This window comes from Schistocerca serialis, chromosome 2 (genome assembly GCF_023864345.2).
Source record: "Schistocerca serialis cubense isolate TAMUIC-IGC-003099 chromosome 2, iqSchSeri2.2, whole genome shotgun sequence".
Taxonomy (NCBI): domain Eukaryota; kingdom Metazoa; phylum Arthropoda; class Insecta; order Orthoptera; family Acrididae; genus Schistocerca; species Schistocerca serialis.
In genome coordinates, this window is record NC_064639.1 from 770,774,365 (window position 1) to 770,798,673 (window position 24,309).

The 24,309-nt window shown below is 44.1% G+C and overlaps 1 protein-coding gene across 3 annotated transcripts in view; it reads right to left on the minus strand.

Annotated features, from left to right (window-relative positions):
* The window catches only part of LOC126457991 (axin), a 288,275-nt gene that overhangs the window by 155,040 nt on the left and 108,926 nt on the right, over positions 1-24,309 (minus strand). For 2 of the 3 annotated variants that reach the window (XM_050094758.1, XM_050094757.1), the window contains exons 3-6: positions 23,511-23,675; positions 13,529-13,799; positions 12,227-12,688; positions 7,746-7,910 (exon numbers count right to left, since the gene is read on the minus strand). In XM_050094758.1, the coding sequence (XP_049950715.1) occupies positions 7,746-7,910; positions 12,227-12,688; positions 13,529-13,799; positions 23,511-23,675 (1,063 nt within the window). The remainder of the gene's footprint in view (positions 1-7,745; positions 7,911-12,226; positions 12,689-13,528; positions 13,800-23,510; positions 23,676-24,309) is intronic. The other variant, XM_050094759.1, reaches the window with a different exon arrangement.

Here is a 24,309-nt window from a genome sequence, read left to right on the forward strand (position 1 = left end):
TGGATCCTCCAGCTGTCTCTTGGCCACAGTTTGTTGGTGGCCATCCATGTGGACAGAAAGCTTGTTGGTTGTCATTTTCACACAGTAAACAGCACAGTGGTTGCAATTTAGCCTGTAGATATCATGATTGCTTTCACAGGTAGGCCTGCCTTTGATAGGACAGGAGACTAGACTGGAGTACTTAATGGTGGAGTAGGGATGGACAAGGATATTGCACAAGTTCGGTGGGCAGTGGAATGTCACTGTGGGAGGGGTGGGAAGGATAGTGGGTACGATATTCCTCATTTCAGGGCACTACAAGAGATAGTTGAAACCCTGGCAGAAAAAGTGATTCAGCAGTCCTGAGTTGAACTCAGTCACAAGGGTGTGCTTCTCTGTGGTCAGACTGTGGGAATGGGGCAAATGGTTGGTGACTGGAGAGACAAGGCACACTGACTTATTCTGTACACGATTTGGAGGGTAATTTTGGCCTATGAATGCCTCACTGAGAACCTCAGTTTATTTGGAGGGAGACTGCTCTTCACAACAGATGTAACAGCCACAGGTGGCTAGGTTGTATGGACATGACTTCTTGGTATGGAGCGGGTGGCACCTGTCGAAGTGGAGGTACTGCTGATGGTTTGTAAGTTTGATACGGACAGAGGTGTTGATGTAGTCTGCCTTGAGGGGGAGGTCAACATCGAGGAATGTGGCTTGTCAGGCTGAGGAGGAGAAGGTGAAGTGAATGAGAAGAAGGTGATGACTTTCTGGAGGAATGCAGATAGAGTATCCTCACCATCAGTCCAGATTACGAAGATGTTGTCAATAAATCTGAACCAGGTGTTGGATTTGGGATTCTAGGTGGTTAGGAAGGATTCCTCTAGATGGCCCACGAACAGGTTGGCATAAGATGGGGCCATGTGGGCGCCCATTGTTGTACCACGGATTTGTTTGTAGGTGATGCCTTCAAAGGTGGTGATGGTGGTTGTTGGGATGTTTAAGGGGGACTAAACAGCTAAGGTCATCAGTCCCCCATTCCAAAAACAAGCGAGACAAAGTCGCAGAGCAGATAAAACCCCAAGGGGAAGGAGACTGCCCCCCCCCTCCCCCCAGGTGCTAAAGAACACAAATTAGGCAACAAACACTACAGAAAAGAAGAGTACAGACGAACACCAGACAGAAAGAAATAGAAGAAAAGAAGATGGCCGGAGACTGGTTGACTGACCACGACAACAAAAAAGGGAAAGAGTCAACCATCCGATGAGACACCAAAACAGCAACAAATATGGAGAGACGCGAGGACAAAAGACACAGAAACGGAAAAGTGCAGGACCCCCCTAAATGGATCCATAAAAAGGACTAGCACGGATAAAATGTAAAACATTGTCAGCCATGGAGGCATCGTCGCATAAAATCGAAGGCAAAGTGCCCGGGAGATTAAAAGACTGCCGAAGGGTGCGCAGTTGGGGACACTCCAATAAAATGTGGGCGACCGTCAGCCGGGACCCACACCGACACAGGGGGGGATCCTCCTGACGCAAAAGATGGCCGTGCGTCAGGTATGTATGGCTGATGCGGAGCCGACACAGGATAACAGAGTCCCTGCGAGAAGACCGCAGGGAGGAGCGCCACACATCGGTCGTCTCCTTGACAGCCCGCAGTTTATTAGGCATTGTCAAGCCTCGCCACTCAGCAGACCACATCCCAAGCACCTTACGGCGCAACACCAGCTGCTGATCGGGAGCCGTGAGGCCGATCTCCAAAGCTGGGGCGTCGAGCGCCCCTTTGGCCAGCCTGTCAACACGTTTGTTCCCCGGGATGCCAACATGACCTGGCGTCCAAACCAAGACCACCGAACGTCCAGAACGGGCAATGGCGGAAACAGACTCCTGAATAGAGGACACCAGAGGAGAAGAGGGATAGCAGCGGTAGATGGCCTGAAGGCTGCTCAGGGAGTCACTGCAGATGACGATGGACCTACCTGAGCAGAAACGCATATGCTCAAGAGCGCGCAAGATGGCCACCAGCTCTGCAGTAAAAATACTGCAGCCAGCCGGCAAGGAGTGTTGCTCAATATGGGCAGCGTGAGCAAAAGCGTAGGCAGTGCGACCATCAACCAGGGAACCATCAGTGTAGACAGGCTCACAGCCCGGAAATGATTCGAGGAGCGCAAGAAAACGGCGACGGAGGGCCACGGGCGGAACCGAGTCCTTAGGTCCCTGTGCCAAATCCAGATGGACGGACGGCCGGGACAAACACCAGGGAGGCGTAGGTGTACGGACCCGGAAGGGAGGCAGAAGAGGGAATGACCCCAGTTCTGACAGCAGGGACTGGACACGGACAGCTACGGAAAGCCCAGACCTAGGTCGCCGTTCGGGCAGATGGAGGACCATGGCAGGGAAAAGCAGGTGACGGTTGGGATGGCCTGGCGAGCAATGCACGTGGACAGCATAGTCGGCGAGCAGACGATGGCGGCGAATTCGCAGCGGAGGAACCCCGGCCTCCACCAGTAGACTATCTACGGGGCTGGTACGAAAAGCACCAGTTGCAAGCCGAACCCCACAGTGGTGTATGGGGTCTAACAACTTCAACACTGAGGGTGATGCAGACCCATAGGCCAGGCACCCATAATCAAGCCGGAACTGCACAAGGGCTCTGTACAATCGCAGCAGCGTGCAGCGATCTGCACCCCAAGACGTGTGGCTAAGGCAGCGGAGGGCGTTGAGGTGCCGCCAGCATTTTTGCTTCAGCTGAGTAACATGAGGAACCCATGTGAGCCGGGCATCAAACACGAGTCCCAAGAAGCGGCAAGTGTTCACCACTTCAAGCAGGTGGCCGTCGAGGTAAAGTTCAGGATGAGGGTGGACTGTCCGACGCCTGCAGAAGTGCATAACTCGAGTCTTGGCTGCAGAGAACTGAAAACCATGAGTCAGAACCCATGATGCTGCCTTGCGAACGGCGACTTGCAGCCTGCGGTCGGCGACTCCCGTAGTCGTGGAGCTAAATGAGATGCAGAAGTCGTCGGCATACAAAGAAGGAGACACCGACGACCCCACTGCTGCAACCAGACCATTAATGGCCACTAGAAATAAGGAGACGCTCAACACTGAGCCCTGCGGGACCCCATTTTCCTGTATATAAGATGAACTAGAGGTGGCACCGACTTACACCCAGAAAGAGCGGCGCAATAAAAAGGTTTGAAGAAAAGCCGGGAGCCGACCACGAAGACCCCACTCATGCAACGTGGCGAGGATGTGATGCCGCCATGTGGTGTCATACGCCTTCCGCAGATCGAAAAATACAGCAACGAGATGCTGACGTCGGGCAAAGGCCGTACGGACTGCAGATTCCAGCCGCACCAAATTGTCCGTGGCAGACCGGCCCCGACGGAAGCCACCCTGGGATGGAGCGAGGAGACCGCGCGACTCAAGGACCCAACACAAATGCCGCCCCACCATACGTTCGAGCAATTTGCACAAAACGTTGGTGAGGGTAATGGGACGATAGCTGTCCACCGCCAGTGGGTCCGCACCGAGCTTCAAGATGGGGACAACAACACCCTCTCGCCATTGCGACGGGAACACGCCTTCGCTCCAAATCCGATTAAATATCGCGAGAATGTGTCTCTGGCAGTCCCTGGAGAGATGCTTCAGCATCTGCGCGTGGATGCAGTCTGGGCCTGGTGCTGTATCAGGGCAATCGGCGAGGGCAGCGAGGAATTCCCTCTCGCTGAAAGGAGCATTGTATGTTTCAGAACGACGCGTGTGGAATGAGAACGGCGTCCGCTCGGCTCGCTCCTTTAGAGAGCGAAAGGCGGGGGGATAGGATGCAGTCGCAGAGCTCTGAGCAAAGTGCGCGGCAAGCCTTTCAGCAATGGCGGCAGCGTCCGTGCAGACAGCGCCGTCCAAGGAGAGCCCAGGGACACCCATAGGGGTCTGGTATCCGTAAATCCGCCGGATCCGGGACCACACGAGCGAGGGGGAGACATGGGAGCCCAAGGATGATACATACCTCTCCCAGCACTCCTGCTTACGCCGTGCAATAAGACGACGGGCGAAGGCACGGAGCCTCTTAAAGGTGATGAGGGTCTCTAGAGACGGGTGCCGCCTATGACGCTGGAGAGCCCGCCGACAGTCGCGAATAGCCTCAGCAACCTCCGGCGACCACCAGGGTACAGCCCTCCTCCGAGGGTGGCCAGAAGAACGGGGGATGGCAGCCTCGGCCGCTGAAATGATGGACGTGGTTAAAACACGCACCACCTCGTCAATGTCACCCTGTGGGGGAGACTCAATGGTTGCAGCGGAAGTAAAAGCTGGCCAGTCAGCCCTGTGGAGAGCCCAGCGGGGCAAGCGCCCAGAAGAATGACACTGGGGCAGTGACAAATAGATGGGAAAATGGTCACTACCACACAGGTCAGGATGCACTCTCCAGTGGAGGGATGGGACAAGTCCAGGGCTGCAAATAGAGAGATCGATGGCCGAGAACGAGCCATGGGCCACACTGAAATGCGTGGGAGCACCGGTGTTCAAGAGGCTAAGGTCGAGCTGAGCCAACACATGCTCCACGGCCCGACTGCGGTCATCGGAGACAGTCCCACCCCATAGAGGGTTGTGGGCATTGAAATCGCCCAGCAGCAAAAAAGGTGGCGGCAGTTGGGCTATCAGAGCAGCCAGGACATGCTGCGCGACAGCACCATCAGGTGGAAGGTAAATACTGCAGACGGTAATAGCCTGTGGCGTCCACACCCGAACAGCGACAGCCTCTAAAGCTGTTTGTAGAGGTACAAACTCGTTGTGAAGAGAGTTAAGGACATATATGCAGACGCCACCAGACACCCTTTCATAAGCTGCCCGGTTCTTAAAATAACCCCGATAGCCACGGAGGGCAGGGGTTCGCATTGCTGGAAACCAAGTTTCCTGCAGAGCAATGCAAAGGAAAGGATGACGGCTGATAAGTTGGCGGAGCTCAGCTAGATGGTGGAAGAAACCGCTGCAGTTCCACTGGAGGATGGTATTAGCCATGGATGGGAAAGGCGTGAAGGGATTGGGGAGGCAGATTACGCCTCCGGGGCCCCTGCTGCTACTGAGTCACCACCTGGACAACAGCTATCTATTGCATCCGAGGGACTGGCGAGATCCATGTCCTCAGTGGACGCCAGAATCTCCACCTCATCCTCAGACGCAGAGCTTGTAGGAAGCGGTGGAATGGGTGCCACCGCAATGTCGGTAGCCTTGGGGAGTTTCTTCTTCTTCTGCTTCTCGCACTGCGCCTTGGGTGGTTCAGGCTGGGAGGGCGTCACTGGGTCAGTCTCAGGGACAGACGATGACCGTGTGTCCCGACGACCAGGGACTGGCGGTTGTTTGAGCCACTTGTGGCTGTCGGCTTTGGAACCGGTCGGAACGTGCGAAGGGAGGTCCCCAAGGGACCCCTTCCTTACGAGAGTAGCCGAAGAAGTCTTACGCTTCTCCGGCTGGGAAGGGGGAACTGATGTCCCCAATGGTTGGGGGGGGGGGGGGGGGTGTTGCTCCTGAAGTAGATGGAGCAGGAGCAACAGGAGGTTTAGTGCCCCCCACCATCAAGGAGGCAGGTGTGGGACTTCGACTCTGAGAGCTGACTGGAGTGGATGGAATTGTAGAAGGAGTGACGGTTGCGGCATAAGAAGCTGTCATGCGCACTGGATGAAGCCGATCATATTTCCGCTTCGCCTCAGTGTACGTCAGGCGGTCGAGAGTCTTGATTTCCATGATCTTCCGCTCCTTCTGCAGAATCGGACAGTCTGGCGAGCAAGGCGGATGGTGCGCACCACAGTTCACACAGATTGGAGGCGGCGCACAGGGATGATCAGGATGGGAAGGTCGACCGCAATCGCGACAGACGAGGTCAGAAGCACAGCGTGAAGACATGTGGCCGAACTTCCAACACTTGAAGCACCGCATCGGGGGAGGGATATACGGCTTGACATCACAACGGTACACCATCACCTTGACCTTCTCAGGTAACGTGTCACCCTTGAAGGCCAAGATGAAGGCACCGGTGGCAACTTGACGATCCCTCGGACCCCGGTGGACGCGCCGGACGAAATGGACACCTTGGCGCTCCAAGTTGGCGCGCAGCTCGTCATCGGACTGTAAAAGGAGATCGCGGTGAAAAATAATTCCCTGGACCATATTTAAGCTGTTATGTGGGGTGATAGTAACAGACACATCCCCCAACTTCGTACAAGCCAGCAAGGCTCGTGACTGGGCAGAGGATGCCGTTTTTATCAACACCGATCCAGACCGCATCTTGGACAAGCCCTCCACCTCCCCGAACTTGTCCTCTAAATGTTCGACAAAGAACTGAGGCTTCACAGACACAAACGAGTCCCCGTCAGCTCTGGTACAGACGAGATACCGGGGCGAGTATCTTTCGCTCTCATTCACAGATTTTCGTTCCTCCCATGGTGTGGCCAGGGAGGGGAACGATTTGGGGTCATACACATTAGCCTTAAAGTGAGCTTTGGAACGCTTAGAGACTGCTGACGGCTGGCCGCCAGCGAGAGATGATGTACCACGCTTCATTGCAGGTCATCCGCCCTGATGCCACCTACTCCGACCAAGGGCCCTCCCCACGGGCGCCACCCAGCCACAGCAAAGGCCACATTTCTGATGTTGTTATAGTCCTCTGGCATTATTTAGCTAGCTCCACTAACCTGTTCCTGGATCATATAGTCCTCCAATTTATTAATGTAGAATAAAAAGTGGTAAATTTTGTTAAACTTCTGCTGTCAAGGTGCTGGCATGAATGTAGTTGGAAGTACCATATAGCCTACTTCTATTATTCGAGTTCCCGCAGTTGACAACTCTCCATTTACTTTCATCTGGCCCAAAACATCAACAGCCCAGAACTCACACATGGATGTAGGTCCTCTGATACACTGACTCAGAATAAGTTAGTTCATCAAGGCCTGAAGAGTTCAGCAAAACATCAGAACAGTGCCAAACTTTGGCAAAACTATGCTCATAGAAATATAAGACCCGAACTGAATGATTCTAAGTCTCTTGTCTTATTATCAGAATGATCTGTCAGCACTCTGATGCAGTGCAAGCTAGGTAAATAGTGTCAATTAGCAGTGTCACTGACTTGGCGCACCATCTGAAGTGAACGTTGGTGATCAGTCCATACATATTCATTCCCCATCAATTTATCCATCATGACGGTTATTTTATTGGTGTATGGATTGGACAATGGAAGCTACCCTGATCTATCCTTAATCCTCACAAAGATGTATTACGGTTATCACCCACATCTTTGTTGTGCCACACTTTGCGGATGTAATAAGGTTCATGTGAGTCCAAATTATATTAATAAATCAGTAACAAAGACACTGAGAAAAACTGACACAATGCTTCAAAACCATCACTACAAAAATAAGTAATTATAAAAAGATTACATAACAAACAATGTTAAGTAGAAAATACAATGTAATTGGACTGATTAAAAATCTACTTACAAAGCAGCAGCAGCAGGAGAACACATATAAAAAGTATTACAGTTTGCAAGCTTTCAGAGCTCCGAAAGCTTATACCTTTTATAGGCGTGATCTCCTGTCATGCGACTGATGAGTAGATTTTTTTATTGATACACATATTAAGTAGAAAAATTAATGAAACAGTAATAGGCGTGTACACTTACGAGTACACACACACACACACACACACACACACACACACACACACGCACACGCACACACAAAATATCTTTTTGTAAATATGTGCAAAACTTACACAGAACTGTCCGTGAGAGACATGTTGTCACTTTCTGTGCGAGCATCCGAACTCAGAGACTGCAACTCACTATCTTGCCGAGATACAGGATTGTAGGATGAATATGCAAGGTGAGGTGGGATATGATGAGGAGGGTGATGGTGAGCATGCTGCTGCAGGTACAGCCTAATGGCAAACAAAAACATCAAGCACAAGTTTCAAGTCACAAGCATCAGCAAGTCTTGTGTTAAGTCCCAAAATTGTAGAGTGATTAATTTACTCAACACGACGAAGTGGAGCAATAAGCTCTCAATGGATTCTGTAGATCTCACAGTTAATGTTTTATTACTAACTGGAAATAAACATGACATCAAAAATTAATATTGAAGAAACATTACTACGTTTCCACAAACAATAATAGAATTAATCAGTAAAGATCTCTATTATGGAATATAATGGTAGTGAATTTATTAAAGAAAACTGAATCTTTTCTGAAACAAAGCCCCTTTCACAATGGCATGTGATTATGTATCAGCTTAGTATGTACAGTTTATTAATTTCACCTCTTTTTCACCAAATGAAAGAAATCATATTACCAATAGGTGGAAGCTATCAATTGTGTGATTTTCATATATTACACTATACAATAACAGGACTTAAAACAAGGCACAAAAATTAAATGAAAAAACGAAAGCAGATGCCAAAAGTAACATAAAAAATGTATGTAACAAAATTAAAAATGTCTCGCTAACCTGGTACTGTAAGACAACTTGCATGGCGTACTAAGTGAATTTGGTAAAGCAATTAACAAGGCATTTTTGCTCCAACACATCAAACAAGCAAATTTCTCTGAAAACTAGCAGTATTCAGGAACTAAGCTTTTCTTAAAAACAAACAAGACTATTAATTTTAAGTCAAAAACTTTCTGCATAGCACAAACCACACTCATAAAACAAACACATGCAATGATAATTTTGGGAGTAACTTACATGCTTAAAAATCAAGTAGGGCAAAGCGGTAGAAAAATATCAGTTGGTGCTACTGGCAGAATAATCAGAATACCTATGTAAGACATCATATCATCTACAATATTGAAGCAAATGAAATAATGCACGAAGTTTTCTGTTTTATTTAGCATACGTCATTGGGTATATGTATGTAGCAGTTTTCTTATGCAATAGTTGCAGTGGAAACACTTTTTTGTCACCAATCCTACCAGTCAGACTCAACCCAAAATCAATGTTGAATCCTGCCTGACTCAGTTCATGCCTCTATCCAACCATGATCCACCCCCACTGCCCAAATCACCAACTGCTAACCTGCCAGAATTTCGTAACCTCAGGCCTTGTCTCACCATCATTCTCCAAATTCCTCAACACAAAAGCTAACCTTATAACCACAGACAGAACCACAATCCTCCATCTAAAAACTGATTGCAACCTTATAATCCTACTTGCTGACATAGGTTCCAACACAGTGGGTTTGAACCCCACCGATTACATGGCAGAAAGACTCTGCTAGCTGTCAGATTTGTCCATCCACAAATCCTGCCACAGTGACCCAATTCCAGAAATTCAGCAGGATCTCCCGCCTCTCCTCAAATTCTTAGGCCCATCCCAGAACATCATTCCAAAGTCAGTCTCTCTCTCTCTCTCTCTCTCTCTCTCTCTCTCTCTCTCACACACACACACACACACACACACACCCCTACCACTCCCTGTACTCCTACTTTCTGCCTGCTTCCTAAAGCCCATAGACCCCCCTCCCCCAACCCCAAGACGCCCCATAGTGACCAGTGTCTGTGGTTCCACTGAGAGAATCTCTCGTTGACCAATACCCTCTGCTAATTACCCATGACCTATCCTCCTATATACACAGACACTAACCATTTCCTCCACCAGCTCTCCACAGTTTCTGTTCCTTTACCACTCCTGTTCCTTTACCACAAGACACCCTGCTTGTCACTATTGATTCCATCTCCCTTTACACTAACATTCCTAAGGTCCTTGGTCTTGGCATTGCTGAACACTACATTTCCCAATACCAGATGGATTCCAAAGCGACAACCTCCTTCCTGGTCACTATGGCAAACTGTATCGTCGCCCACAATTACTTCACCTCTGAAGGCATCATCTACAAATAAATATTTGGTATAGCAATGGACACCCACATGACATCATCCTATACCAACCTATTCATGGGCATCCAGATGGATCCTTCCTGACCACCCTGAATCCCAAACCCCACACCTGATTCAAGTTCACTGATTACATCTTCGTGATCTGCATCGAGGCTCAGGACACCCTATCCACATTGCTCCCAAATCTCAAACCCTCTCCCCCATTTGTTTCATCTGGTCCTCCTCAACACAATAAGTCACCTTCTTCGATGATGACCTTCAACCCAAAGATGGCTACGTCAGTATCTCTGTCCATATTGAACCTACTACCTAAAAGCAACAGATCTACCTCAACCACTGCCACCCATTCCATACAAAGAAGTTCCTTCCATACAGCCTAGCCACATTTAGCCGTCACATCTATAGTGATCAGCAGTCCCTCTCCAAATATACCAAGGGTCTCACCGAGGCCTTCACAAACTCAAATTACACTCTCAATCTCGTACAGAAACAGATCTCTGGAACTTTACCTCTCCAAGCACCCATCACCTCCCAAAGTCCCAGCAGCTGGCCACATAGGAGAATTCCTCTCATGACTCAGTACCCCCAAAGACTGGAGCATCTGAATCACATTCTCTGCCAGGGTTTGGACTAACTCTAGTCATGCCCTGAAATCAGGAATATTTTACCCACTAATCTTCCCACCCCTTCCACAGTGGTACTCTACTGCTCATCAAACATATACAACATTCCTGTCCATTCCTACTACACTTCTGCTCCCAATCCCTTGCCTCTTGGCTCATATCCCTGTAACAGACTTAGATCCAAGAAATGTCTCTTACATCCTCCCACCACCACGTATTCCAGTCTGGTCACAAGCATTACCGATCGCATGAAGGGAGGGTTTCCTGTGAAAGCAGTCATGTGATCTAGAAGCTAAGCTCAACCACCATGCTGTGTTCTATGTGGGTTGACTGTCATAGTCAACAAGATGCCTCCCTGTACAAATGACCACCAACAAACTGTGGCCAGGAGACAGCTGGACCACCCAGTTGATGAGCATGCTGATCAACACAACATTCTTCACCTCAATGACTGCTTCACAGCTTGTGCCATCTGGATCCTTCCTGCCAACACAGCTTTTATGAATTGCACACGTGGGAAATCTCCATGCAATGTATATCCTACATTCCTAGCCCCCCTCCCCGGTGTAAACCTTCATTAGTCACTGTCCTTTACCCATCTATCTCCTTCCGTGCTTCCACTCCAGCACTACTCAGCCTTCTATTCCACCATCACACTCACTGACTTTTTACTTCTCTCCTCCCCTCCCCCCTCCTTTCCCGCCCCTTGTCTTACCTTCCGACTGCATCTATCTGCCCACACTGTCCCCACGACATCCCTGTCTGGTCGCACAAGCAGCACTTTACCATTCCCCAACCCCACCCTGCTGTCCTTTCCCCTCCCCACCCTAATTACCCCAACCAACCAGATTGCTTCTCCCAACACAAGCAGTTTCTCCCAGTCTGGCCTCGGCAGCCAGACAGTGGTCGTGTGTGTGAGTTGTTTAATAGTGGAAGTGTTGTCACTGACAAGCATAAAAAAAAGAATGAATATTTGCTAGCGTTTGGAAAAAATAATTTAACATGCTAGAGAAAACATACATGTTATTAAAGGATTTTTCCGAAAGGTAGCAAGATTTCATTCTTCCTTGTGTGCCTGTTGATGACTCAACACTTCTACTATTCAGTGAGTGGTTTCCTTTCTCCTAAATTATTTAGATTCTACAACATCTTTCGTAAAGAAAAATTATTTCTCCCTCCCCCACTCTGTTGTTTGAATAAATGGTTGTTACCTGAATTTTTAATTAAACAAGACTGCTCAATGGAGGCCTCCCTTTTAAGCACTGTCACTGGAAACCGTTCTTTATGAGGTAGTAAAAGTTTACATGAAGGTTTTCTTTAAGGAATGCTCCATATTCAAGAGAGGCCTCCATGGAGCAATCTTGTTTGATGAAAGTCTTCTTCAGTTAAGAACCAGTCATTCAAACAGAGAGGATGGGGAGAGGTAAAATAAATTTCTCTTTTTTTCACTGACATTGTCTAGAAATTTTCCACTGTATATATGACAATCATTTCGTTGTATTCTATGGCAGTTCTCATACCTCTTTCTTCACAACAAAAGCAATTCTTGACCAGGTGTGTGTGTTACTCCCTAAAATAAGCAACTGACTCTTACAAGCATACGGGCAGGACCACATTCTGTAATTTCAGCTGTTAGCACCAGAAAACTGCATTACACTAAGAGGAACGAACGAACACACACACACACACACACACACACACACACACACACACACACACACACAGTATTTGTGACTTACCCAGCATATGCTTCAGGTTTGGGCCGCAACTCCAAAGCCCGTCGTTTTTGTGTGGCAATAAGCATGTCCTTGGTAAGAGGCAGTGCAGCCTCCCCACCAGGTACAACCAGTTCAGAGTCTTCGTGAAGTGTTGGCAGGGGACCACCTGCTGTAGCCTCCGCTCTACATGCCCCACCCCCACCAGAACTTCCACCACTTGAGCACCCACCACTACCACTGGAGGAACCTGAACCTGATGAGGACGAAAGCTCACCTCCATTCTGCATGCCACGCACATGCTGTAAATAAATGTCTGATCTCAGGAAGTTAGGGTATGTAGTTTCATTAATAAGTCTCTCTACTTCCTGTTGCACATCATCATAAATATCTCCTTCCAGAAGTTCCTTCCCTTCTTTGATGCGACGATTGACTTCTTTACGAAGTTCATCTGGTATAGCCAACTGAGTCTTGTGGAAAAATCGCCTGTAAAAGAAGAGTTTTAAATTGTTTTGCAGCAAGTCAGCAGTAACAATGCTAGTATGTTATTATAGTGGAAGGAAAACTGTCTATAATTTTATATTATAGTCTTACAAAAGTTCTTCCTTGCACATAAATGATGACAGACTGTTAGGAATATAAAATCCACAACTGTATAAATCACTATGCACTGATATATGCAACACTGTATGAATGCAGGTGTGACAAAGATAATGCCAAAGCTACTCACAGACTTGTATTTTGAATATTATACCACTGCTATGAATTTCCCCCAATAGTAAGTTCAATCACTGATACTACTAACATCACTACTATTTGTCATCATTTAACATACCACCTTAATTAACAGGGTAATCCGTCATCCTCATCACCTAATAAGCACTTGTATTTTTGTTACCTTGTAACTACATAATGTTGTCTTCCTTATTTATTGTTTCTTGCGGTTGTTGCCCACACTTTTAGAAAACAGTTTTTTTTATTATGTGATGATACTTAACTAGCAGATACAAATTTAACACCATATCAATGTAAAACTTACAGTGGTGTTCACACGATGATGATATTTCTTCAAATAAGTTACTTGAAAAATACACAGTTTGAATATAAAACAATGTATGCATTACATAATCTTGCATTTTTCTGTCTTAAGTATATTTTTGGTACAGTGTTATTTTTTCCTTTTTATCCTTTCTTTCTTTCCTTCTTATAGCCACCTGCACAAGTTCCTTGATCTAACACCACTGCCTATCTCAATTACATCAGCAACATTTACAGATGATCATAGTTATTTAGGTATTTTAAGAAAAATGGTTAATGATAAGTTACCTGTAAATAACTTTGACGAGTTGATTGACTCTCTCTGGGTCTTGTTGCTTTTTGAGACCTTCACATGCAAACCAAAATGTGAGTGTGTCCACATGTGATTCACCTTCCTGCTCCAAGTATCGACGGAAAAGTTCAACACCATCAGGGTCATCAAGCAAGCTATGGAGATTGCTGGCCCAACGCAGATACGATGGAGGTGATGAACCCTCGACAAAAGTGCCACCTCCTTGGCAACTGCCTTCGGGTTCGAATCCAAGGGGAGCACTGCCATCTACAAACCAACATTGTTAAGAGAGTTAATTGTTGTATTCCAGTTGACTTAAGATGCAAAAATATCTCACACTTACGGAAAGTCTAATTTTCATTCTCCATGCTCTATTAAATTAGCAGCCTTTCACATGGACCAAGGTCATATTCAATTTCATCTTGGACAGATGGATGGACAGATAGGTAGGTAGGTAGGTAGGTGTATAGAATGGTTTGGGCGCATAATAGCTACGTCTTTAGCACCTGAACGAAAATAATAAGAGACGAGTGGCAGCAAAATACACTAAACTGGAGTAGAAGTCAGCAACAGAAACTGAAAGTAACAAAACTGTGGCAAACTACACTCATCTTGTCACCAGCTAAAACAGAGGGCAGATCCTCGCTGAAATTCAATGTCCCCTCTTATGATGTAAGAGAACACACTCAGTTAAAATATAGCATACAGTGATTTACAGACTACAGGCATAAGAGAAAGCTGGGGGAGCCATGTCTAAGGGACAGTGCCCAATTTGAAGGCATATGAGGATCACTTTATCCCACATGAGTGACCAGCAGGAGGAACATGGTCAAATACTTTACTTCAGCAACCACAGCATATTGTTCGTCACTGCCAACCATCACTCCCCAACAATTTCTTCTTGACCATAGTTAAAAGTCTTCACATGGTTCAGTCAGCAACCTCATCTCCAATCCAATAATTTAAGCCTTGGTATTTCTTTACTTCAAATAAGGTCTGTCAGTTATTTGGCAGTTCTGATGACTCTTGTTATTTGACTTCCACAATTTTGTAACCAATAATTTTGTGTAACAACTCAAAATATATAGTTTTATTCCTTTCCAATATTTTTCTTGGCTGCTTTCATTTATTAGTTCAGTTTGTTGCCCTTCATTTCTAGCTACTACTTCCCACCCATTGACATGTAAGACCAAATTGAAAATCGATGTCCTGGTAACTTTTCTTTTTTTTCTCTCACTGACAATGCTAGTTTTTTGGCTGATTTGACACTACATACAATCTCTTTTTAACTTGTGGTAATCTTTATATCTCTTAACATATTTACCACACCAAAATTTTTCTGAGAATTACTACTTTTCTTCTTCTTCTCTACTATTTTATGTCTATTCATCACAGAATTTCACACACCTTATTCCACTTCAGACTGTCACTGTATATTAGACGCATGAATACTTCAACAGTAGTCTGATTTTTCTTTAATCTTTCTTCCACAATAATGCAATATCAGAAGGGCTCCTTTGCTATCTCTACCTCCTTTGAAACAATACATACCGTCTTCGAGCATCTTTTCAACTTCTTCCCTATTACATTGTATATCATTCTAGTCAGCAAATTACATTCATGATGTGTGAAACTAATCATGCGATATCTCTCTAGTACTTTCCAAACTTCACAGAAGAACTTCTGCTTAATTTGTTGGATGAGCTCTCCTGGAAGACAGGATACAATAGAGTACTGGCTGAATTATAACATGGTTGCTCCCAGAATGAATCTTTCACTCTGCAGTAAAGTGTGAATGATTCTGAAACTTCCTGAGAAAATTGTGAGGTGGACTAGGACTAAAACCCAGAACTTTGCCTTCTGTTGGCAATGTTTTAGCAACTGAGTTATCCAGGCATAAATCATGGCTAATTGGAAGGAGTTCCCAGGTATTAAGAGACACTTTATTACATTCCACTTCTCTTCAATTGAAATGCCTCATGCAATTTGGACACAATCTTAAAAAATTCCATCTTGACCCTAACCTGTCCTAAATTTATATTCTTTTTACTTTATGCTTTCTAATTTCAACTTACTATCCATCCATCACTATTTGACATGGCAATATCTAACATCATATGCCTCACAATCCAATATTTGCCATCAAAAAGTTTGCATGTCACTAATCTCTGCCATCATTAGATGCATCAGAGTACTCTGAACTTCTGTTCATCTAGCCTCTTATCTTTCAACCACACCCTAGGCAGAATGAGGAAGACTCTCTTAAATCATGGTGTTGGATCTATATATTGAATTGGTGGATGGTACTGACAGGATCTGAGTAGATTTGCCCAAGGCAAAAACTTTGGGCAGGTAGAAATAAAGCTGGCAAGTTCTCGAAAACCTGGCCAGTCACTATGATGATGACCACCTGAACCCAAATCCTGGAAAGACACGCATTTGTGCATTGTATCCAAAAACAGAAAAGGTAAAAGAAAACAACAGCCAAAATGGTTCAAATGGCTCTGAGCGCTATGGGACTTAACATGTGAGGTCATCAGTCCCTTAGAACTTAGAAGTAATTAAACCAAACCAACCTAAGGACATCACACACATCCATGCCCGAGGCAGGATTCGAACCTGCAACCGTAGCGGTCGCACGGTTAAACAACATCCCTTGGAGAGGAGAACAACTATTCAACTGCAATACTCTCAAATACTTTGGAAGAATGATGAACAGGTCTCTCACATTCAATGCCAACTGCAAAGGACATGTATTATCTTCATTTAGAATTGGCAGCAAGACTGTCTACGTTGTCTTGGGACTGGATGGACGGTGCGACATGGGCCAAAGCAAACTAGAGCCATGACAAAGCTATGACGAGGCAAACAGTCAAGTTCGACTGACTTTCGACACAGATGCTGGAGGAAGTTCTTACTCGATGATCCGTTATTAACTTGATGGGGAAACCTATAGATGACGCGACTATGTCTGTGTTAGCAAGAGGTCTGAATTTTGCTCCTACACCTGTTTCACCACCACTACTGGACTTCATCAGTTCCATTGAAGAAGCTGTGCATCGTCTTGCTACAGATGAAGCTGAGGAAGTGCGTCGGGAGTCTTGTCGTGTGTTGACAAGAGCTACACCGCCAAAGAGCAACATCTTGCCTACGGAGAGTGCAGCCCTCTGGAACTTGTGAGCAGACCTGGATACAGTGGTACTTAAATCGGAGAAAGTTAATGCTACTGTTTTAATGCTATGGGAGGACTATATTAATAAGATTAATGTTTTATTAAGCGACTCAACATATCGCAAAATAGGTAAGGTTCCTAATAACCGAGTGGTGAGGAAAACAGCAGAACTTCTGACTCGCTGTTCCTTACCACAGGAGGTAATTAAGAAACTAAAACCAAATAGTTCAGTTCCACATAGGCTATATGGATTGCTGAAGATCCACAAGGATAACGTGCCATTACGTCCAATTTTAAGTAATACTGGAGCAGCCACTTACGACTTAGCAAAGTATTTGGCGTCTTTGCTCAAACAAATGGTAGGAAAGTGTCCACATCACATGAAGAATTCTAGTGATTTTATCAGCAGACTTAGGTTACTGCAGCTGCACAGTAATGACTTGTTGGTCAGTTTTGACGTAGTTTCAGTTTTTACAAATTTACCTCTTGTGGACTCACTACATATCATTGGCAATAGGTTTAGAGCTGACATTATGGCGCTGTTTGAGCACACGCTCTCCTCTACATATTTTTTATTTAACAATGAGTTTTATGAGCAATCAGACGGTGTCGCCATGGGGAGTCCTTTTTGTCCCCTGGTGGCCAATCTTTTTATGAAGATTTTGAGGATCCAGACCTGTCTCAGCCACTTTTAGACCAGCAGTATTTTGGTGATATGTTGATGATACTTTTATAGTTTGGCCTCATGGTTTGGATCATCTGCAAGAGTTCCTACAACATCTGAACTCCACACATGAAAACATAAAATTTACCATGGAGTTGGAGGAGGAGGGTTGCCTGCCATTTTTAGATCTATTGATGTGACGTAAGAGTGATGTCACACATGGCCATTGAGTATATAGAAAGCCCACTCACACAGACCTTTACCTGCAAGCCACTAGTTGCCACCATCCGGCACAAATGATGGGTGTTTTGAAGACATTGATTCACCAAGCCCACGTTATCTCTGACACCGATAGTTTGCAAACGGAACTGGAGCACCTGCAGACTATTTCTGAAGAATGGGTATTCGTCCCAGCAAGTGGAGAGAGCGCTGAAGACCTGTAAATGATGGAACAAAGAAGAGGAAGAGGCCTTTAAAACGACAGCCTATTTACCATATATTGGTAAAATTTCAGCGCAAATCGGCAGAATACTAAGAAAACAAAGCGAAAGCGATCTTTTGCCCTCCTGCAAAAATTTCGACGCTGCTGGTATCTGTCAGAGATGACCTAGAGCTGCGCAAGGCAGGTGTTTACAGGATTCAGTGTGAATGCGGCAAATCTTATATAGGACAAACAATGCATACTGTGCAGGACCGCAGTGTAGAACATCAGCGGCATACTTGCCTTCTTCAGCCTCGTAAGTCTGCCATCACCTACCACTGTATTTCCACTGGTCATGCTATGAATTTTAATGAGACAAAAATTGTGGTCCATACGTCTAACTTTTGGAGTTCTATTAATAATGAATCTGTGGAAATACAGTTATCTGACAATGAGTCTCTTATTAATCGTGACGGTAGTTACCAATTGAATTTGGCATGGGATCCAATTGTCAAAAAACTTCGTGTCCTCCGCAGCCGGCGTAGTTCTGTGATGGAACCACGGGATGACAATCGAATTGATATTGATGCGGTGAGTTTTCATCATGGAGGGCGTGTGGCAGAGCAGAATCAAACGCGCTCAAGTAGCGCACGCACAACGCCAAGGTAATCCACCACGCAGGTGCCAGAGGGGCCTTAAATGCCAGAGCTACGGGAGTTTTCACCAGTATCACCTGAAGATACTCGGGTGGGAATCTCTGGAGGAAAGGAGGCGTTCTTTTCGTGAATCGCTACTGAGGAAATTTAGAGAACCTGCATTTGAGGCTGACTGCAGTACAATTTTACTGCCACCAGCTTATATTTCGTGGAAAGACCACAAAGATAAGATAAGAGAGATTAGGGCTCATACAGAGGCATATAAGTAGAGTCATTTTTCCCATGTTCTGTTTGGGAGTGGAACAGGGAGAGATGCTAGTTGTGGTACGAGGTACCCTCTGCCATGCATCGTATGGTGGATTGCAGAGTATGTATGTAGATGTAGATGAAGATGGCCAGAAGACTTTGCACCAAAATATTGTGGCAGGAAGTTGCAAACATCCGGCAGTTCACCCGAAATTTTGTGGAACAATATGTATGCCAGGAAAGTTTTAAATCTCACAAGGGAATCAATAGATGAGAAAGGAGGGGGCAGTGTTGTAGCCTATCTCCTATGTTATTCAATCTGCACATCAAGCAAGCTGTGACGGAAACCAAAGAGAAATCAGGAAAGGGAATTAACATTCAGGGAGAAGAAATAAGAACTTTGCTGTTTGCTGGTGACATTGGAATTCTTTCAGAAACAGCTAAGGTACAGCATTTGAATGGATTGGATAGTATCTTGAAAATAGATTATAAGACTAACATCAAATGATAATGGAATGTACTCTAAGTAAATCAAGGCACTGCTGAGGGAAATAGATTAGGAAATCAAAACACTAAAATCAGTATACTAGTTTTTTATTTGAGTAGCAAAGTAGCACATGATGGCTACAGTACAAAAGAAATAAAATGCAGGTGCAATAGCAAGAAAAGCTTTTCTGAAAAAGAGAAAGTCACTAACATTTAATACAAACTGAAGTGCTACGATGTCTTTTCTAAAGGTATTTGTCTGAAGTGGAAGTGAAAGTGAAACATGGACGATAGGCAATTCAGACAGGAGGCTTTTGAAATGTTGTGCTCTAGAACAATGATGAATAGTAAATGAGTAGAGCAACTAACAAATGAGTTATTGTATCACATGGGAAAAAAATAAATTTAGCCACAACTTGACTTGAAGAAGGGATCAGCTGGTAGGACACAGCGAGAGAGAGAGAGAGAGAGAGAGAGAGAGAGAGAGAGAGAGAGAGAGAGAGGCGGGGGGGGGGGGGGGGGGGGGTAACTATATAGGGAGACTAAGGCTTGAGCACATTTCAAATGGATGTAGGGTGCAGCAGTTATGCGGAGATGAGGCTTGCACACTATAGACTGGCATAGAGAGCTGCATCAAACCAATTTTTGGAGTGATGATCACAACAACTGGAGAAAAATATTGTAGATAACTACTTAAATGTATTGTTATAAGTAAATTAAAAACTGTATACACTTCCTTAAAAAAAATGAAAGTAAAACAAAATCTACTGGAATTTGAAAACCACTACTCCAGCTGTATTAATTTTTCTGCTATATCTGACACCAAAATCTGCTACATATTTTTCAAAGTAAGTAATAGAACTCCCGTATTTGGTGTTCCTGACACGAAATTAAAATGGTGATTAGAGATCTGTTTCCCATTTCACTTATTATTCTATCAAGTAATCTAAAGCACTCTAGCTTACACAGTTTCACTCCAGTCCTTAACCGACAGAAGTTGACAAAAATCTTAAGCCTTCGGTCAGATAGCATATTTGCATCAGCACCACACGCCAACCTTTGAGATCCCACATCACCGCAGCGAAGTTGAAACAGAGACTCTGTTGTCGAACATGAGCTAGCTGCATAGACTGCCTGTGTGTGGCACATAACCCATGCAATGCCTGTTCGGCAGTAAGATCTTTATGATACTACTTGGAGGCAATGACAATGTGAGAACAACCATCTTTCGAGTTTTATTTTATTTATTTTTTCTCTTCCCCCCCCCCCCCCCCCCAGATTTTGTGCCCTCCTCTGCGCCTCCGCCCTTGGCAGGGAGTATCTCGGCATGGCCTCGATACAGCCTGGTGCAGGTAAAACAGGTAAAAATCAGGCCATGAGGGACAAAGGTAACAAGCAAAATAATAAAAGTATCAAATTTTATACATGAATTTCTCATGTACGCCTTACAATCAGTTCCTGAAAATTATGCTGCAATCCAAATTTTCCACTGCCCTTTCTTTTCATGCCTACATGCAAATGTTGGTGAATACAATATATTAAGCATTATTTCTGTTTATTTGCAATGTTAGTGACGCAAAAAAATGAAAATAAAGGAAAATGATTCCACTTAACGACTCAACGCCAAGACCCGCGCTGCACCAACAGCTGCCTGGAAACTACGCTATCATAAATGGCTCATGCCTCAACCAGCCTGCACCAAAAACGCAATTTTTTTTCCAAACGCTTGGCCACCTGGCATTCTTATTTCTGTCACTTTCATTTCTGGCCAAGGCCTGCGTAAATCATAAATGTGGACAAAGTCAGTGATGACAAGTAAGCCCAGTCCCCTTGTAAGATGAATATCTCGGAGGTAAACGTATTTTTTCAACTACCAAATACCGATTTGACATCCAATTTTTTATGCTATTTTGAAGAGATTGTTGGAAAACATGATGATCAGTGTTTCTTTATAACCACGTTAACTTGTATGAAAAACTCTTGTACTTCTAGAAAAGTAAATATAATTTCCAACAGTCACACAACTAACAGAACAAATCTTTTGATAGCAAAAATAAAACTCTTTCTTTGCAGTTGTAGAGTTCATTGGCGATTTTGAAATGGATTCAATTAAACTATCCTTTTCAAAAGAGCTAAAATCTAACACTGGTTGCAGCAGTACCACAAAGCAGTGCCACGTGGAAAGTAAGTACTGTTTTGGAAACGAATCACAAGACCAAAATTTATTTTTACAAGAAAGAGCTTTTCTTAAAAAATTTTCTACATAGCTGTGACCATCGTTCAGACAACTGCTGTAGCAGGAAACCAACTTTTCTACACTCTCTTCATGGAAATATGCTGCTAGGGAAGACAGCCACTGTTTAGCACCACTTCTTGCATTGTCTGCTGTTTGTTGAGTTCCTTCCCAGAGATAAAACCACCAATGTGGTGCGATACTGTGAAACATCGAGGTAACTTCACCATGCAATTCAAAATAAAAGGTGTGAATGTTCAGTCAAGCCACTATATTGCTACATGACAATGTCATGTCCCCATTCTACTTGTGTCACTTGGAACTTTATTCAACAATTCAGTTAGGAGCAGTCCAATCACCTGCAACACGACCCCTCTCCCCCCCCCCCCCCCCCCTTCTAACTACCGCTTGTTTTTGAAGTTGAAAAGTGATTTTGGAGAAAGGCACCTTTGACAGTGACGATGATGCAAAAAATGGTGTTCAGCTGTGGCTGCCTTCACTGGCAGCATTTTTCTACAAAACGGGCATATGAGAGTTTTTTTCTGCTATGAAAAATGTCTGAGCAATGGTGGCAACTACATAGATAAAAACAGTTTAAGAAATGCTCTTTCTTGAAAAATTAACTTTGGTTTTTCCAAAACAGACTTACTTTCTGGACATGTCTCGTATAATCCTTGTTGACCTGATTAAGGCCAAAACTTTATGCTTTTTTCATCATCAATTCATTGCACACTAGATCTGCTGTAAATTGTTGTTAGCGAAAATACTGTGTCAACTGAAAATTCCACATTAATTCTTGTAGGGGTTTCACGCCACATCCTGGCCTTGTCAGTTCTGGACTTTATGAGTCATTATATGCCCTCGATAGGGTCATACCTCAGAACTCTGTCCAATAAGAACAATAGTACATTTTATTACCTCAATTGCATTAGACTACATCCTTTCTGCCAAAGGACCCATAAGCCATTGTTTTAATATTGAGAGATTATTTTGCTTTAATTTCAATGAACACAATACTGTTGATCACATTATTCTGTTTGTTATTGAGAAACCAACGGGAAACCACATCTAGCAATACATGTTTATTTCACTTTAATTCTCCTCTTTACTTACATATTATTAAAGTGGCATTTGAAATAGAAGATACCTTTCACTAGGAAAGAGCACACACCTTTTATGGAACTTGTCTGATAGATGGAAAAACTGTGCACAAGCTCAAAACTTTGAACCTCGACATTCTGACCACGATGCTCTAACCATTTAAACTTCTCCAACTCCATACTGTCATGGGTTGACTAAGCCAAGACATGGAAGGTTACCATAACTGGTAAGAACAATGACTGCAAATAGCAAGACTGGGAGGTCTGAGTAACATTCCAGCACAAACTCTTAATGTACAAAGAAACTTTCACTCTTAAAATAATTTTTTTGGACTTAACAGTTTATCATGACTTTAAAAATCAACTAACGCCATTGACCCCCAAACATCATCAGTTTTTTGCTCACTGCCATCATCAGAATAGGCTTGGCTGATCAGAAAATTAAGATATGTGGAACACTACCCATTCTAATCGTAATTCTAATATGCAAGGGAACTTTTACTATTCTAAATCTATTCCTCATTGGTTGAGCAGCTCTGTACATCAACATATTCACAATATGATACAGTTTCCACATAATCCCAGGACAATGAATAATAATATGCGGCTGTCAGTTTTGATTTTTCATCTTAAAAATTCTCAATGGGGGCACTTTACATTCAGGGAAGCAGGCACACATTTTAAGCAGATGAGTGGAAAGATATCTCTAATAACTGATATGTCTAATTAACATTCAATACCAAGCAGTTAAACTTGATTGCTGAAAATAAAATGATTGATTATTCATATTATGCAAAATAATTAATAACTATTACATCCTGTAAACAACAGTTTACAAAATAATACAAAGACATCAGTTCAGCAGTTCTGAAATAATATTTGCATACAATATGATGACTGCTGCACAGAAGCTAATGGTGTGACATACAACTTTAATTAGTGTAACATCTGTGTCTACAAAAGACATTATGAACCACAAATATTAGAAGTAGTTTATAACCTCCTGCTATATTGCCACCAGTAGTAGTGTTGCAGGCAAGACTGGATCGGCGGGGTGTAAACACAGGTGAGCTGCCCCCCTTGCTGTATCGAGAGGCACTCCATGATGAGTATCCTGGTCCTGGGGTGGGCGACTGCAAGCCTTCCACCTCCTCCGTCTCCCCGCCTATTATTACATTATGCTAGTGTTACACAATCTGAGCACATTTTCATTTTCTTCTATATCTCTACACAGTGTAACAAGAAGTACACACCTACTGCTAATTTTAAATAACAAATAATGTACTAAGTATACAATTAATACAATATACTACACACATTGGCTACAAAAGTTGAATAGCAGCTAAGTGTATAGTGCTAATAGTTTTGGAAAGTTGCATTACTGAGCATTAAATGGGACTGAATGTCTTACAGTAATCAAATGATGTCACTGCAGTTCTCAAAGGTTCAAATACTCAGTAAATGGAAAAGTGTGACAAATTAAAAACCTAGCACATCAACTCAAGAATAGTTCTTTTTCTGAAATAGTTTAACTTTGTACTTGCCAGTGCAACAGCAGAAACATGAAATAGCTCTTTCAGTAGATGACATTTTGTGTTACCCTTGCTGTTCATTAAAATGCATTACTTTGTAATTGCTGGCTGCTATAAAAATGTATTTTATGAAACAATCCTTTTATAGTGCAAAAATTTTCAGCCTCAAGAAGTTTTCACAACAATGAACTCAAGTGACAGTTACCAAACCAGAGCTGGGATCCACGTTTTTCCCACAGAGTATCAGTTCTGAACTCTCAGAAAGTT